Raw genomic sequence first — 18,102 nt, 5'->3', positions numbered from 1 at the left:
TTTGATGTCGCTTCAATCAAGCAACATCATTTGACTATTTAATTACCTCTCTAATAAACCAATAACGATCACCTATTATTCCGTGACAACAATCAATCATCATTCAACATTTGTAATTAAACATAATGGAAATAATAAGAATCACAATGATTATATGCTTGATTCTATTAGTATTATTGCCTGCTGATCCTGCCTATCAAAGTAGAAGTGACAAGAAATGGCCATTTAGGATTAATAACCGTTGAATTGGCATCTCATTTAGTTGTGGCATCATCACCATTGAGTTAATTGAAGTTTAATAGCCAAATTGGTTCAATAATCAAGTGTTATTGTTAGTGCACCACCTGTTAATTACATAGATTGACTTTGTTTGTTGTCTTCACTACTGGATGCACTTCATACTATAGATTTTGTCCGTAATTGGAGTATATATAGTAGCCAATTGTAATGATGGTTGTCTACTTGTCTAGGCAATCAAAACAAAACTTATGATATCACTAATATGGAATGCACCCGAGGTCCATCCAAAGGTCTTCTCATCTCCTTGTGACATCACTAATGGTAGGTACATCCTAGTAGGTAAGAATATTTACCAGGATTGATAATTAAAAGGTACAATAAGTATACTTTTGCATGTAAGACTAATCGATAATGGTTTTTTGTTTTGTTTATAGTACCAAGTAATACTCCCTCCATCCCAAAATTATAATCTTGTTTGAATAAAAATACGGATTTTAAAAAAAAGTGAAATATAATGTGTGGAAAATTGAAATATAGTACATTGATGATTTTGTATGAGAAAGTAGAATATATAGAGTAGTACATACTCCGTATAAAAGAGAATGAAGTACATGTAAAAAAAAAGGAATAAAGTACACGGGGGAAGGGGAATATAATACATGGAGAAGTTTTCATGCATTTTTTTTGTGGTCCAAATGAAGATAATACGAGAAGTATTTTATGTTCAAATAAGGAAACACGACTATAACTATGGGATGCTCGATTTGGAATACATGACTATAATTTTGGTACGAAGGAAGTAGCTTTTTTGTAGGGGTAAATTAGACGTTAAATATTTTTTTAAAACTAAAAATAATTCATTGATAAAAATCATACGACATTTAAAAAAAAAAACCTATGTCGAGCTTTTATTCTTGCACTCGGAGTTTCTAATTTCTTTTAGAATTTATAATTTTTGTTTGAGAATTTATAATTCATTATATACATATGTATGGTCATAATTTACAATAAACTAAACACTATTGGTAGTTAATTACAAAAAAGAAAAACAGAATAAGACGGGATTTGAATCCAGCAACTCAAAAACCTGCCACAACAGCAAACAACGTGGCGAACATGAACAGCAGCCCAAACATCGTTCAACCATACGGAGTACTGTTTTCCTCGCACTGATAAAAAGAAAAAGGAAAAAAAAACAATTCTCCCGCCAAACCCTTCCCCTTCAGTCCTTCACTAGTTTACTGCCATTGACAGTTAACATTTGCTCGGTCTCATAGGAGAAAGAAAATGAGTATATCGTACGAGCAGAGGTTGAAAGCGGCGGCAAAGACTGTAACGGCGGCCGATGATTCGCCGGCATCATTCAATTGCGAAGAAATTGGGGTTACGGCCACACTTAAACCTCATCAAATCGATGGCGTTTCCTGGCTCATCCGCCGTTACCTTATCGGCGTCAACGTTATTCTTGGTAATCTCCCTTCTACCTTATTCTCTCTTGCTTAATTTTTATCGAATTTTCATGGTTTTTGTTCCATTGTACTGTACTATGTTTAAGCTAAAAGGGCTTAATTTTGAATGTTTGACCCTAATTGTTTTTTCGCATTCTTTCGATCAAAGGGCGAACTGTGGATAATCATTAAGCTCGGTAATCAGTTTAGAGTGTTATGATGACTAATTGAATGTTTAATTAGATTACTTTTTAGATTGATGATAGTGTTACACACTTATACTGTTGCTAACAAAATTTGTTTTACTCCGTAATAGGTAGTCGTCTGCAAAACTTTGTTGTAACTTGTAAGGCGTTTCATAAAAGTGCTACTCATTAGGTGTACTTAGAAACTAACGACCAGCATGCCAATCAATCAAACTTGTCTAGAATAGTCAGGGACAAAGCCAAGAATGAATCCTAAGGGTGGCTGAATTTTCAGTGGGTAACTTAGAGTTACAAAATCTATCTTACATTTGGGTAAACCTAGAGGGCGGAAGGTATTCTTTCATTTTCCTGAGAATAGTGCACTCAAACTAGTAGGTAAGGTAATGTCTGTAATGCAGTGACTCGCATCTTGATCATGAATGGAAATATAGTTCTAAAATAATGAAATTGTAGTTCAAAGATTATGAACATTTTCTATGCTCTTAAGTCTTAATTGTATTGAACTATATGTTCATTTTTCATTGTTGAAAAAGTAAAAGAACTATATGTTCGTAATCTTTGAAGTATAGATTCAAAAGTTTGAAATATATGATATATGTGATGTTCATAACTTTTGAACTATATGTTCGGCGTAACCCATGAACTAAGTGTTTATAATCTACAACTTATTATTAATCAGTTTGATCTATTTGTTCATTCAAAACTGCTAAAGTGATAATTTACCAGCTTGCATCTAATATTTTATGTTCTTGCAGGAGATGAGGTATGATACCTTCAGAATCATTGCAGCTTTATGTCATTGTGCTATCTGTTTATTTATACGCGTAATGGCAATGGAAGTAGGACGTAGGCGTCACAATAATGCAAAGCATCTTGAAGGAAATTGATATGTTTGATTTTGTCTTTGGTTCTGTTTCTTTGCTCTGGCTGGAAATATTGGCAGATGGGACTGGGGAAAACTTTACAAGCCATCACTTTCTTGTGCTACTTGAAATTTTGTAAAGGATCGCCTGGGCCTTTCTGTGAGTCAATCAGTTTTGGATCACAAATCATTACGTAAATATTTTCGAAGCATTTTTTTCTCAGTTGATTTAAATTTCTTTTTAATTTATGCAGTGGTTCTGTGCCCCTTGAGTGTGATAGATGGTTGGGTGTCAGAAATAGAGAAATTTGCTCCTAAGTTGAGGGTTCTCAGCTACGTTGGTGAAAAAGAGCACAGGCGTAGGCTAAGGAGGACAATGTATGAACATGTTCAAGCACAGTCTTCATCTAATAATGTATGGTCTCGTCATGCCGTGGTATTTTTTACTCATGAAATGTGGATACAGCTTTGTATGATATGTGTTTTTGAAGTTCTAATGCAATAATTATACGCATATACAATGTTATGGTGGTTGAATTTGGATCTTGAATCATTTGCAGGTGTCTTTGTTACCTTTTGATGTCCTTTTGACAACATATGATATCGCACTGATTGACCAGGACTTCCTCTCACAATTTCAATGGCATTATACTGTGATTGACGAAGCTCAAAGGCTTAAAAACTCTTCAAGTGTAAGTTGGACGTTCGTACATGTTCTTAATTGGTGAAATTCGTAACCTTATGATGTGTGTTGTGGAGCTTTCATTTTAAATACTATGTCCTTACTTCATGGAACATAATGTCTTTCAATTTTCTCTCTGGGTGCCATTTTATAAGGCAAGCATACCTCATTGATCTCTCTCTCTCTCTCTCTCTCTCTCTCTCTCTCTCTCTCTCTCTCTCTCTCTCTGAGGGTTGGTAACGTTCCATGACTTGCTAATTGGATGAAGGTTATAGTGACAAATTTCTGCAAAATACAATATGATTTGCGGAGATCCTTTGATTCCTGTTATAAACAATTGTTTATCTGAAAATAAATACTTCCTTCGTTCTTTTTAGTTCTATAATTTTTTTATGTTTACTTTATTAAGGGTAGTTGGAAATGACAAACCCATCCATGAGAGTAGGAGATAGAGACTATAACTTACTTTTGAATGACAAACAAATTCATGTAAAGTGTGGGAAGGGTAATGTTGTTAATTGAAGCATTTTAACATGTTATAAAAAGAAATATAAAACTAATTCAAAACTCTCCAAAGGAATTTGGTAAAAGTAGAATAAGAAACCGAGGAAGTACTTGGAATGCTTTAAAAAAATGAAATAACCATTCTGAAGCTCTCCTCTCCGTTCATGAAATGAATACGGATTACGTAATATCTCAAGTGCGCACCAGAAGAATATTCCCTGCCTGAAAAAGCCTCTAATAGGAAACTAAATAAAGTGTATTACATACCAAACACTAAGCTGTTTTGTATTTCATGTAACTCTGAAGTGCCTCACCCGCAGGTTCTATATGGCGTGCTCAAAGAGCGGTATATTATGCCAAGGCGTTTGCTGATGACAGGCACACCCATCCAAAATAACCTTACTGAACTTTGGGCGTTGATGCATTTTTGTATGCCGTCTGTTTTTGGAACATTGGAGCAGTTTCTTCAGACATTTAAGGCTGTTGGAGATGCTTCTGCTGGTATTCTTTCCTCACATTACTTTGTCAGTCTGTTGGTCAATACTTCTACTTGAGAATGTAGAACTGTCTTCTATTTTTTCAATAGTTTACTTCTTTTGCTCTTTTTACCATCCTTCTATGAATGTATCTTTCCTCCTTTCTGCGTGGACAATGTATAAGTTTGCTGGAGATCCCCTCCACCCCCAAAATAAAGAGAAGGTAGAAAAAGGAAAGACTTGTAGTGACTAGTGAGATTTGTGTGTGTGTGTGTGGGGGGGGGGGGGGGGGTAGGCGGGGGTAGGGGTGGGTGGGGTGGTGGAGGAGTGTATAAGCTGATGACCAGGTATTTTTTTGTTATGAAGACACAGGTTGTGGTGATCAGTGTATAAACTCTGTAATGTTGACGACTGACATTGGCTACTTTTCAGTTTGTATTATCTCCTATTTAGTGCCATCCTACGTATAGTATTTTCGTCAATCGTCAGTATGGTTTATCAGCAAGTGGATAAAGGTTATCTGTTAGCAAAACAAATGAATGAGCGACCAAGAATGATATATTTTGTCTCAAAAGTTCTTTCGCGTGCCTCTGTCACTGTGTACTGCATCTTACTGGACAACGGAGGCACCATTTTGTTCAGTTCTTCACCTACACCTTTTTGTTTGTCATGTTTAGATTGCTTATTCAGCAGTGGTCCATAAGATATTGGTTGGGTATATCCTTAGGAGTGATGACAACATGATCTTAGAAATTGATGTCTTTGTAATATTTGTTTGGTATTTTAATAAATCAATTGTGTTGGTGAGTGATTGAGAATTTTACATGGAGGTTTGTCTATGGATTGGAGTGTGTTCGCCAAACATAAGTTAAGAGTAAGAGTGTATCTTAGAGTTAGAGCTGGCAAAAGCTAACCCAACCCGAACCCAACAATAAAGGGTTGAGTCAAGATTTTAAACCCGTTTAATTAAATGGGTCAACCCGAAAGCAACTCGCCTAACCCATATAACTAATTCCACTTAATCCGTGTAAAAATTAATTTTGGGTCTTTTCAGCTTTTACAAATTATTAATATGAAAAACTTAAACAAACTCCTAGTAGCCACCACTACCTACTCTTCTCTCTCAATATCTCAAAGATTCTCAACCAAGATTTGTTTTCTTCTATGTATTCTGTACATCAATAAACAAAGCATTAGATTTATGGTCAATTGCTAAATAACAATAAAGCAAAACGAGAAGAAGTAAATAATGTGTCCCTTCTTAGCCTCTGAGTGCCACCTCTTCTTAGACATGGATGATCGATTTTACTCAACTAACTTTCCTTCCTTTATTCAGAATTATTATTGCTAAATTACTTCACCAGTTATTCAAAATTAAATGTTTTTGCTACGAGATTAGCCTTAAAAAAAATTACCCCTTTAGATTTAAAGTTAAGTCAACTACACTTAAAGCGAAAAAAACCTTAAACGGATCAACCCGTTTATAATCAGGTTGGGTTGGGAATCTCAACCCGTTTAAGTAAATAGGTCGGGTCAGGTTATGAAAATCTCAACCCGTTTATAAATGGGCCGACCTTATTCCAACCCAGCCCAACCCAACCCATTGCCAACTCTACTTAGAGTGCATCCTCATTTTTCTTCCCACTGTTTTCAAATGGACCTGGCATGTAAGCCGTGATGCTGCAGATCCTCTGTGTCCTGTTAGGTCTATGCTTGGAATATAGGTGTGCATCTGACAAGGAGTGTACCAAGTAGTCTATGAAGCAAGGAAATGATTGCTTAAATTTTTCCTTTCCTTAGATGTTCCCAAGGATTGAGGCTCCCCTTTGGTATGATTTTGTAGTGTAAGTTATTAGGATTGGATGAAAATTGGCCATTCTGTAGTTGTGTCATGGTGTTAGCAGAAATTTTCATCGCTCCTCTCTTGTTCTGAGCTTGGATGCACACAGTACAAATTTACAAGTGCTAAACAGAACCATGTACGCATATTCGTAGAGCATGTGGCTTCTTTAAAATTTACTCTTAACTGCCCAATCCAATATTATTGTCCATTGTTTTTTATCGCGCGGGTAAATTACAGCTCGGAGAACACATCTGCTGACCTGCATAATCTTTTTAGTTTTTAGGAATATTATTGAAGCACCATGTAAACGAGTTAATCTTTCTGTTTGTATAAATAAATTACTGCCGTGTTAGATCTCTGCAAGGGCACCTGATTGGCTGATTTGACGGAGTGCTTTTATTAGTACTTCTTTTCACTTTAATTTTTCCTCATCAGGACATGATGGTGCCTCAGTTAAGGAGCAGCTTAACACTCTGAAGTGCTTACTGGGAGCATTTATGCTTCGCAGGACAAAATCTAAGCTTGTTGAATGTGGAACTCTTGTGTTACCTCCTCTTACTGAGATTACAGTGTTGGCCTTCTATAACCACTTCCTGCTTTATTTTTTTAGAGTTTCTTTCCCTCCTTTCCTGTTTGGTATTCATCTGCAAATAACATGAAAGAATCTTTTATATACTTCGTATATTTTTAAACTTCTACAGGATGGTCCCCCTTGTAGCCTTGCAGAAGAGTGTTTATACATCAATTTTGAGGAAAGAGCTCCCTAGACTTCTTGCTTTATCTTCTGGAACGTCGAATGTCCCATCTTTGCAGAATGTTGTAAGTCCTCTTCACGACATGCTCATGATTGACACTTCATTGCCTGGTTAGTGGAGGATTGTGTGGCTGCATTATGTTTTTCCTCAATTGAGCCTGACAGCCGTCTCCCGATGGAAGTCCATTATGTGATCAGTCTCCCTCAATCCCCCATTAAACTTCTCCCATTAAATTTTCCATTAATGATTTCAGCGTTTTAGGCACGTCCTCCAACCTCTCCATTTTGGGTCCTCAGTCACTTCCTCTCACCTCCCCTATAAAACATCAAAACATACCTATTCTCTTTTCTTTTTTTAAAATTCACTTTTCTCTTCTAAAAGCTTGTGCCCCGGAGGAATGGTAACTTTAATGGGGGATGGAGTAAAAACATAGACGGCAATCTCTGAGCCATTATGATATCCTTTCTGATAAAATTATTTGTGCAGCTTGTGATATGAACTGAAAAGTGAAACAATAACCCTTAAGCTAAGAATTTGAGTATCACGATCTTTGTTTCCTTCTGCATTGGACTTGGAATCCTTATTTATAGTTCCTTTTGGTGCTCGTCCAAGGTAAATCTGGTTGTGCTAAAATGAAACAGATTTAACTTTTAGTATGGTTCATTTTCCTTGAGATGAAAATAGGATTTGCTAAAAAAATTCTCTTTAAATTAACATGATAAATTGAATTAACTGAACTTATTGCTTTTGATAATTGGCATTGATCAGGAGTACATTTGGACTCCGCAGCTACTATTGCAAGATTGACTACTTTTGGCGGTTTGGCCGCTCCTCTAAGGGTTTTTCTAATTTGTACCTGCTATGTCCGTTCAGGTAGTCCAGCTTCGGAAGGCATGTAGCCACCCATATCTCTTCCCTGGTATTGAACCTGAACCATATGAAGAGGGTGAACACCTTGTTCAGGTGATTTTCTTTTGCATGAGTGCATGACGCTCTGCACGTTGTGTATTTATGATGTGCCTTTTCTATTTGGGGAAGAGAGGGGAGAGGGGGAGGGGGGGGGGGTGAGAAGGTCGGTGCGGCAGAGGATTCTGCACTGGACAAGGTTTTTGGTATTGATGGTGGTATCTTTATTTTGTGTCAGTTCTTAACTTCTTATTGGATTAAATATGTAAATTTTGTTTTTTCATCGTCATATGGAATAAATATATGAAAGGATAGGGATTTACTCTGTTTCCTAATTTCTGTTTCAGGCTAGCGGTAAACTTATGATTTTGGATCAACTTCTTCGAAAGCTGCACGAATCTGGACACCGTGTTCTATTGTTTGCTCAGATGACCCAGACCCTTGATATTTTACAGGTTTTTCCCGTCATTTTTCATTTGAGGACTGTAAGAATTTAGTAGCATTATTATGTTTATCTTGATTGGTTTATGAATTGAGAATACCGTGCTGGATATTTAGGACTATTTGGAGTTACGTCGTTACTCTTATGAGCGGCTTGATGGGTCAATTCGAGCAGAAGAGCGTTTTGCTGCAATAAGAAATTTCAGCCACCTATCCACCTCTGGGAATAAGAACACTGAATCCAGTGAACAAGGTGCTTTTGTCTTTTTGATATCTACAAGAGCTGGTGGAGTAGGTTTGAATCTCATGGCTGCTGACACTGTATGTCCTACTTCATACCGTAGTGCGTAACAGAAATTAAAGTTTCGCTGTTTTCTCTAGGGGTGTTTTAATATTGCAAAAGCATTGTGCGTGTTTCTTTCCATCTGCCTGTTGAGAATTCTAAAATTATAGTGGCTACTCCCAGAGGTCTTTTGTACATGCCCAAGATGTAAAAGATGGTGACACTTCTAAAAAGTTGAAAATCTTTTGGAATTTTTTTCAGTCCTGCAAGCTTACTTTTCTTATAGATGTTAGTGTGCTGGAACATTCTTAGAAAATGGATATTTGTAAATCCGAAACCAAAAACCCTGGTTTTGTTTTGGAGAACTTATAGTTTCTCTCTTCTCCCCTTCTTTCCTTTCTCCGGGGTGGGGGGTGAAAGGAGGGAGTAAGGTTTCTATATCTAAAATGTATATCTACCACAGTTTTGTAGCCTTGCAGTCTTTACGTAACAAATTTGTATTTCAGGTCGACCAAAGTGCTTCGTAGTAGTTGTTATTACTGTTAGTTTTAGTTGTGAATTGAACCTGGTAGTTTTCTGGTTGAGGAGAAATAGTTTCTTGATTCCATTTCTTCACCTGTCCGTGATGTAAAGTCCTGAATGAGTACTTTCTTCTCTGCCATCAATTGCACAGTATATGGTATAAAATGTCAGTAACTTTCATTAGAAAATTTCGCAGGTTGTATTTTATGAGCAAGATTGGAACCCTCAGGTTGATAGACAAGCGCTGCAGCGCGCACATCGGATTGGTCAGATGAACCATGTGCTGTCAATAAACCTTGTTACAGGGCGGTCTATTGAGGAGGTAAGAATAAGTGGATTGTTAAGGTCCGGGAGTTGCTGCATTAACTAAGATGTCTAACAAGAGCTGGATGCACTGGTCAGGTCATTTTGCAGCGGGCAAGAAAGAAGTTACAACTAAGTCATAATGTCATTGATGACGAAGCTTCAGAGCACGTAGGGAAAGAACTCTCTGGGGCTGGACCTGGTGACTTGAAGTCTATGATATACGGGTTACGTTTTTTTGATCCTGAAGAGAGTAGTAAAGAAAATTCAAGTGAGCCAAAATTGTCAGAATTAGATACGATGGCTGCTGAAGTGCTTGCCAAGCGCAATGAGAAGAATCTTGACGAGGAAACGGAAAAGTTTGCATTGAGTTCAATTAGTCCAAGTGGAAATGATTTTGGTATGGAGAGGGCTGCTGCTACTATTAATGTTGACCCTGGTCTTGATGAAGCTTCATATCGTTCTTGGGTGGAAAAATTCAAGGAGGTAGCAGAATCGATTGATAAAACTCCCTTGGAATTGGAGAGTAGGAGAGTGACTTCCGAGGAAAAAGTTCAAAGGCTCGAGGCTGCTAAAAAGAAAGCAGAGGAAAAGAAGTTGGCAAAGTGGCAAACGCTTGGATACCAATCACTTTCAGTTCCTGATCCCACACTACCAGTAGATTCTGATTTGATATCAGAGCGGGGTGCTGTTAACTTTGTCTTTGGAGATTGTACAAATCCATCTGATGTGTGTCCCTCTGAGCCGACCATTATATTCAGGTAAAGTTCTTGCCTTTGACAAGTGTTCAGTTGTGATTTATAGAGTGATATGTTTGGCAAGATGTAAGTTGATTTTTTGTGACATGCATAGGCAACTGGGTATTTTTGTTTTTTTTTTGTGGTGGTGGTGGTGGGGGGGATCTGCTCACAAAATTCTTTTGTCCTTTGGATTGTACTGGGTTTGATGTGCATGTTGTGGTATAATATGGGGGTTTAGCTTCACATCTTTTAAGGTTAATGTTTGATATGCGGCATATGCCCATGATTAAGCTGAAAGTCAGTAGAATTAGTTCTTATCACTTCTGCGTTAATGCATTTTCTTTATTTTCTCCTTTATTTGTTTTTGTGGGGTGAACTGCTCAGAATTTTGAGATTTAGGGTGAAATGAGTTACGAGATGTCATTGATGTGTCGGACAATGAATGGTCTTCGACTAAGATCAATTTTAAGTGCGGGAAATTGAAGGGATCAACGCTGAGCTTAACTCAATATTCTAGGCAACACCATTTAAAAAAAGGAATTTACATGGTTTAGCCATGATGTACTAGGCAACACATTTAAAAAGAAGAAGTTACATGGTTTAGTCATGAAGACAACAACAGTTAAATTGGTACTTATAACTTTATAAACCCTAAGCTATGTATTGGATGGATGTTAGAAACAAGTACCTCTGTCTGTCCTCTGGCGATTGTCCTCCATGAGCTCTGTATCTTTTTGCTTGCCATCCTCAAGCTATACAAGCTCTTGAACGCTTATCTAGAGTCCGTAGGACTTGTTACAAAGATAGCTAACGTACGGGGGGGGGGGGGGGGGGGGTGGGGAGAGGAGGATGCCGAGAAGAGGCATTATTGTCAAATTCATCTATTGCTAGTAGACCGTTTATTGAAAGTTTGTTATGCTATTTTCCTCTTCTTGTGGAATCTGTATGTTGATTCCCATCAGAAACGTACTTGTTTGTCTACCAGCTGCGTTGATGACTCTGGAAATTGGGGCCGTGGTGGATTGTTTGACGCATTGGCCAGACTCTCCAGCAAAGTTCCGGAGGCATATGAGCGTGCATCTGAATGTGGGGACCTCCATCTGGGAGATCTTCATCTAATACAAATAGATGGTAAGTTCTCTTGTTCAGTTTCTTAAACAGTTAAGTGTGAACTACTTTTATTTTCTGGATCTTGGAAAATTTCTGGTTCAATACGCATTCTCTCTGATAGTCCCTGGAAAACCCGCTCGTTTGCTTTTAGTTCTCAAAATTGTAATGCACCAGAAACTCAAAAGAAAGTTGCAATGCACAAGATAAAGCATGCAAAGCAATTGTGAATTAAAGGTTGAACCTAATGTAGTAATGTGCATTGACCAACATTGATTCACATATTATTCTTTGTCTTAAGAAATATTATTATTTATCGACTTGCAAAGACTCACTTGAATTCTTTAACAACACAATCGTTGGAAATTTGCTGAAGTTCAAACTTTATATGGGTGGGAGCAATGATCAATGATAAAGTTGTTGCTACTATTTTTATTTTACTTTTTAGATTTTGGGTAGCTACTTTGTGTAGTTTATGAATCAAATTGCATAAATTTCGTTGCTTTTATATTGCAAACATTTTTGTTAGCAGTCGTTTCACTGGCACAATTTCAACTTTTGTGACTCTGCACTACTATAGGCTGGTGACCATATCTCTTTTTGGTCTCTTTTTGTGGCACATTCAGTGCTCTCATCTGAGATCAGAGTGCTTGTTATATACAAGTAGTAACTTAGTTGATTTGCCTTTTACATGAGCTGTAGGAACTAAAAGTATTTGTCTTCATTACAGTTACCAACCATAAACATACTTAAATAGATCAAAGTTACTTCATGGTCTTTAAGTGTTGCTATTTTAGGAATATAACTTCTAATTGACCTGCAGATGTTGAGAGTGAGCAGATCAAAGATAGTGGGATGCCTTGGTGGGTTGCCTTGGCTGTGGTTCAGTCCTACAATCCCAGACGTAAAGTTCCGCGTAGCAGTATCTCAATAAGTGATTTGGACCTTTGCTTATCCAAAGCATCATCTGCTGCTGCCCAAAACTCTGGTAATATATTTCAACCTGTGAGAGCTGTTCGGGATTGCCGGATCAGCAGTACAGTAGCACTTTTCGGAATTAGAAACCACATTCATTATTGATGTTAGTAATCTTATTATTAGTAATATATGACCATTTTATGTTGGCTATGATATGATCTTGAGATTAAAAGATCTGCACCCTCGTCTTAGTGCGTTGGCTATCACGTTTACTGTCAACACTCTAGATCTTTGTCGCAGTGAAATCAAAATCGTAATCTATCCTATTTTACTGTCGTGCTAATATCACCGACTCACCACCACTAGTTGAATGGCACCGTGACTTTGTTACTTCAGTTACTCAAAACCAGCAAAATGTTGTGTTAATTATCTTTGGATGAGATGCAACCTTTTAGTATTCGTTATCTGGAGTCCTAGAGCCCCTGTGTAACCAGCGAGCAACTGGTTTATTTGTTCTGAATCTTCTGATCATATCTATAACTTTTCTCCTTCCATCGTTCTGATTCATAATATTTGTCGTTTGTAATTAATCGTTCTTCTTGCTGGAACTTTCTGTTTTTGAATTATATTTATTCCGTTGATGAGTGTCGGCAAAGCCTCATTTCTGCACTTAGTTAATTAGTTTAGTCTGTCTGCTAGCCTGAGGTTCTGAGTCCACTTGAAGTCCTGATTATTTTCTGCGATAATCTGTGACTAACTACGTATACTTATGTAAATTACTTGAGCAGCCTCAATCCACATGCCACGTGTTGGGTATCAAGATGGATCAGATCGAGCAATTTGGTATTCTACTGAACGTCTTTTGCGAAAATATTCCTCGATATATGGCATTAAGATTTACGTGTATGTCTCTCTAAATCCATTCCCAGATCCTCTTTCCTGCAGCCAGCTGTGCTTTTCCCTGAGCTTGAATTGTGAACCTTTTCCCCCCTCTGGTTCTGTACAGGTATTATTACAGGAAGCCTTCAGGGTAGTGAAACGTGTCATACATATTGGTGCTGAAGAAGAGATTAGTGAGCATGGCGGTTGGTTGACTTTCTGAAAAGTACTCCAAGCTTTTGTCTGGTACTTCTCATCCGTGTGTTGTTGTATAAGACAGTAAGCTAAAATGAAACACCCCCTCCACCCCCACCCCCACCCCCGGGTTTCCGCTTAGATTAGAACATTTAGAAGTGATGTTCATGTTTTAGAACCTTCCATTTACAGTAAATATAGTAAGTTTTTCAGTTTGTGCTTTTATTTTGCTGCTTGCGAACAGAATCCATGGTCAGATTAGTTGGTCTATTGTTTCATCTGTCTAGGAAGGTTGAAGTGTGTACATCAGAAATATGTTCCAGAACATCTCCATCCTTTTCATCTGAGTTTGTGGCAGAACTTAAGTGTATTTCAACTATTGTAAGCAACTTTGTGGAATATAATATAGAATTTTCTTTGATGACATTTTCCTGTTTTATGTGTTTCAATTGGGAAAAGATGATGAAGTATTGAATGCGTGGGGTTTGTTGGAATTATGAATTATATGCCTTTTACATGGTTTTGATATAGCTACTTTTCGTGCTACAAGAGAAGGCAGGATTAGAAGAGAAGTTTAAGTTAGAATCAGGTTACATCTTTGCCCCTTACCAGCAGAGATAAGGAAATGTAAAAGATTGTTTTCCTTATATAAAATCTTTTCACGCCTTTTAGTCCCAAGATGCTAATTGTTGTGAACCAAACAGAAGCTGACTTAAATAATGCATTATTTTTCTTTTCATGCACTTCCTGTTCACCTACTTCCTTCCAAGACTAAAGCTGATCTCCCCATTTATAAGCACACTAATCAAAACTCCTAAATTTGTCCTTCAAAGCACCAAATTCACAAGAACCATCTGGAAAAGGTCTTGTAATAATGTTGAAAAACGGCGGTAATGGTGCTTCAAGCGATCGCACTGCCACTCTAGGCAAGGCAACTGTGCTTGCAATTGGTAAGGCTTTCCCCAAGCAACTCATCCCCCAGGAACATTTGGTTGAAGGCTACATTCGCGACACCAATTGCCACGATTTGGTCGTCAAGGAGAAATTAGAGAGATTATGTAAGTAATTAACCTAAGCACATTTCTAGAAATAGGTCACCTTAGTGGTTTTTCCAATATGATGTGTACTAATGGTTATTTTGTTGGTTTTGGCTTTTTTCTTCCCCTTTTGTTTTTGGTTTGACTAGGCAAGACAACAACAGTGAAGACTAGATACACAGTGATGTCCAGAGAGATACTTGACAAGTACCCGGAAATTGCGACTGAAGGAACACCGACTATCAGGCAAAAGTTGGAGATAGCAAACCCAGCAGTGGTAGAAATGGCCCTTGAAGCCAGCATTGCTTGCATAAAGGAATGGGGTAGGCCAGCTCAAGACATAACACACATTGTTTATGTCTCCTCAAGTGAGATAAGATTACCTGGAGGTGACTTGTACCTTTCTGCTGAGCTCGGGCTTAGGTCTGATGTGGGCCGGGTGATGCTTTACTTCTTGGGCTGTTATGGTGGGGTGACGGGTTTGCGTGTAGCCAAGGACATAGCAGAGAACAACCCAGGTAGCAGAGTACTCTTAACCACCTCAGAAACCACCATTTTGGGCTTCCGTCCCCCTAACAAGGATCGCCCTTACGACCTTGTTGGGGCAGCCCTTTTTGGTGACGGAGCAGCAGCTGTAGTTATCGGATCAAACCCGGATTTAAGCCGGGAAAACCCATTTATGGAGCTGAACTACGCGGTCCAACAGTTCTTGCCTGGGACCCACAACGTGATCGATGGCTGCCTTACTGAAGAAGGCATCAACTTTAAGCTAGGTAGGGACTTACCCATCAAAATCGAGGACAACATCGAAGAGTTTTGCAAGAAGCTAATGAGCAAGGAAGGGTTGAAAGAGTTTAACGAGTTGTTTTGGGCAGTGCATCCTGGTGGTCCGGCGATCCTTAATAGGGTGGAGAATACTCTGAAATTAACCGGAGATAAGCTCAACTGCAGTAGAAGAGCGTTAATGGATTACGGAAATGTTAGTAGCAACACTATATTCTACGTGATGGAGTATATGAGGGAAGAGTTGAAGAACAAAGAAAATGGAGGAGAAGAATGGGGACTTGCCTTAGCATTTGGACCTGGGATTACTTTTGAAGGCATTCTCCTTCGCAGTCTTTGAAATCAATACCAACACATTTTTATGTGTTGCTACAAAATAAATGTTGGTGGTAGAATTATTACCTTCTTTATTTCTTTTCTTTGTTTTTGGTTGTTGTTGCTTAATATAGCAAAAGAGGGGACTCTTAATTTCATAGATTATACGAAGTAGTATTTACGTTAATCAATTACATTTTGCTTCTGGTATGTTGTAATGTTGCAAAATCGATGTGGAGCAGTAAAATGATGTTTTCTTCAATCCTGCTCAATGATCGATTGAAACACTTATTTACTAGTTGCTCAAAATTTACAAATCAATCATAAGTAGATCAAAATCGAGCAAGCAACTTACATCAATTTTCTTAATGAAAACCTCTTAAGAAACCAATCCACGATGTTTTTTCGTATAATGTTTAGTTAAAGGTCTTGCACGTATCCGGTGTACAATAAATTTTACGGTTTTTTCATGAAATGCCCTTGAGGTTTAACGAAATGCACCAAATACACCCGCGTGTTTCAAATTACATATTATACTCCTATTTAAACTTATTGTGCACCAAATACCCTTCTTACTAACGGAAGTCTAACGCCGTCAGTCATTAGTGCTAATTTACCTATTTATCCTAATTATTAACAATTAACCTCCAAATAAACCTGATTAATACATAACAAACCTAAAGATTTAGCAACCAAAAAAAAAAAACTCACTCAAAATTCAATCAAACTTCTCGAAAATCTGGGTTCAAAATTTGCCCAATTTAAATCAAACTTGTGATAAAATTAATCGAGCAATAATGCTTCTACTTCAATCAATTATCTCATCAATTAGCTCCACAATTCGTGCTAAAATCCCCAATTTGATTTGCCAAATCCTAAATTCAGAATTGATTTCTTTATGTTTTGATCCAATTAATGTAACTTCTGGGTTCGAAAATCAGGGAAGCGGAGAGGAAAAGAGGAAAATTTTGGGTTTGAAAATATGAATTTAATCCAGAGCTTCGTTGCTTCTTCAATGGAGTTGGGTTTCTAAAAAGCATCTTCATCGCGAGAGCTTAGTTGCTTCTTCAATGGAGTTGGGGTTGCATGAATTTAATCTAAAATTTGGGGGTTTGAGTTGCGAATTGAAGAGGAGAGAGAAGAGGATGAGAGGAGAGCAAGGATGGGGGAATGGAGAGGATAGAGTAATTCTCGTTATTGGGGTAGTCGATGGTGGTTTTGGTGGTGGATGTGGGACTTCATTCGGACTTGGGAGAGAGAGAAGGAGTTGTAGTGGTGGAGGCGGTGTGCGCTTTGAGGGTGGAGGCCGACGGTGCGGGAATTTGATGATGGAGGTGGTGCTGTGCACTTTGACGGTGGAGCCGGTGCGGACTTTTGTGATGGCGGTGGTGCAGCTTCAATGGTGGTGTGTCTGTGGGCTTGGTGGTGGATAGAGCTATCACAGTGGTTGTGCGGCCGCCTCTCCTGGGAAATGAGAGAGGATCAAAGGATAGAGCTATCAGCTTCAATGTCATTCTAATTTCCATAAATAATCATGTTCGATTAGGTTTAATTAGTTTAATTAGGGGGGTTAAGTAAGTTAATTAGCACTAATGACTAATGTCGTTAGACTTCCGTCAGTAAGAAGGGTATTTGGTGCACAATAAGTTTAAATAGGGGTATAATATGTAATTTGAAACACGCGGGTGTATTTGGTGCATTTCGTTAAACCTCAGGGGCATTTCATGAAAAAACCGTAAATTTTATTGTACATCAGGGTAATTTTAAGTACATTATCAATGATTTTAAAGGGATAGTTTTTATTAAATATTAAAGGATAAAATCACTTAAAAATACATAATTCCATAGTTAGTTGAAGATTGCAAGTGTTTACAACTTTATAGTCAGTTGGTTTGTAAGAATTGTAAAATTATTACTTGTTTTTAGTTTGTAATCTTATTCCATTTTATCCTATCTCAAAAAAAAAAAAAAGTTTCTACATTATATTGGGTTAATTTTTAAGCAATTCGAATTAACTTTACTTCAATATATAATATTTACTGCATACTCGCTTTAATAATATACTACACATATTGTAATTTTATACTACGTACTCATTAATTACAGTCCGTACGGAGTATATAAGGACAATAAATATTCTTAAATATTAATTACTGAGGGTAATTTAAGTAATCTATAGGAGAAAACCAAAAAAGTCAACCTTAGGCACGTATTGGTTTATAAAATAGAAATATGTAAGGTTTTTCAAAATACACTATGTATTTTATTGAAATTATATACTCCCTCCGTCCCGGAATACTTGAAATCGTTTGACCGGTACGGAGTTTAATTCATTATAATTGACTTCTTATTTAATTGAAAGGTAGTTAGTAGTGAAATATTTTTTTTTAATATAGATAGTGGGATGTGGTGGGGGGTCATGAATTTTTTAATGTTTATTTGGGAGTAGTAGGGTTGTTGGTGGGCCCTTAGGTAAGGTGAGAAAATAATAAAATATTATGTAAAATTTTCATTTTTAGAAGCGTTTCAAATAATCCGAGACGGCCCGATAAGGAAAGCGTTTCAAGTATTCCGGGACGGAGGGAGTATCTAAAAATCTACCTTGGAAGAGGGGTGTACGTGTTAATTAACGATAAAGTACAGTACGTGATTATTTA

The 18,102-nt window shown here is 37.5% G+C and overlaps 2 protein-coding genes across 4 annotated transcripts; both read left to right on the top strand.

Moving 5' to 3' along the window:
• Nucleotides 1-1,353: 1,353 nt before the first annotated feature.
• LOC110800334 (probable helicase CHR10) lies at nt 1,354-14,216 on the top strand. 3 transcript variants are annotated; one of them, XR_008928357.1, is made up of 17 exons: nt 1,354-1,708; nt 2,838-2,916; nt 3,011-3,171; nt 3,317-3,448; nt 4,263-4,443; nt 6,697-6,832; nt 6,963-7,080; nt 7,890-7,979; nt 8,270-8,377; nt 8,481-8,684; nt 9,365-9,490; nt 9,571-10,232; nt 11,197-11,342; nt 12,142-12,306; nt 13,025-13,139; nt 13,243-13,361; nt 14,081-14,216. XR_008928357.1 is itself a non-coding variant. In XM_056837481.1 (16 exons), the coding sequence occupies exons 1-16, from the start codon at nt 1,586-1,588 to the stop codon at nt 13,268-13,270; spliced, it is 2,574 nt and encodes an 857-aa protein (XP_056693459.1). In that variant the 5' UTR covers nt 1,354-1,585; the 3' UTR covers nt 13,271-13,736. The 3 variants fall into 3 exon arrangements, 2 of the variants coding, with proteins under 2 accessions (XP_056693459.1, XP_056693461.1); XM_056837481.1 differs by lacking the exon at nt 14,081-14,216 and having other exon boundaries at nt 13,243-13,736; XM_056837483.1 differs by lacking the exon at nt 14,081-14,216 and having other exon boundaries at nt 2,650-2,916; nt 13,243-13,736.
• LOC110800335 (type III polyketide synthase A) lies at nt 14,185-15,707 on the top strand. Its single transcript, XM_022005647.2, has 2 exons — nt 14,185-14,368; nt 14,497-15,707. The coding sequence occupies exons 1-2, from the start codon at nt 14,185-14,187 to the stop codon at nt 15,468-15,470; spliced, it is 1,158 nt and encodes a 385-aa protein (XP_021861339.2). The 3' UTR covers nt 15,471-15,707.
• The last annotated feature ends 2,395 nt before the right edge of the window (nt 15,708-18,102 follow it).

The sequence above is a fragment of the Spinacia oleracea genome, chromosome 2 (assembly GCF_020520425.1).
Source record: "Spinacia oleracea cultivar Varoflay chromosome 2, BTI_SOV_V1, whole genome shotgun sequence".
In the NCBI taxonomy this organism is placed as follows: domain Eukaryota; kingdom Viridiplantae; phylum Streptophyta; class Magnoliopsida; order Caryophyllales; family Amaranthaceae; genus Spinacia; species Spinacia oleracea.
This window is presented reverse-complemented; position numbering and strand designations above follow the sequence as displayed.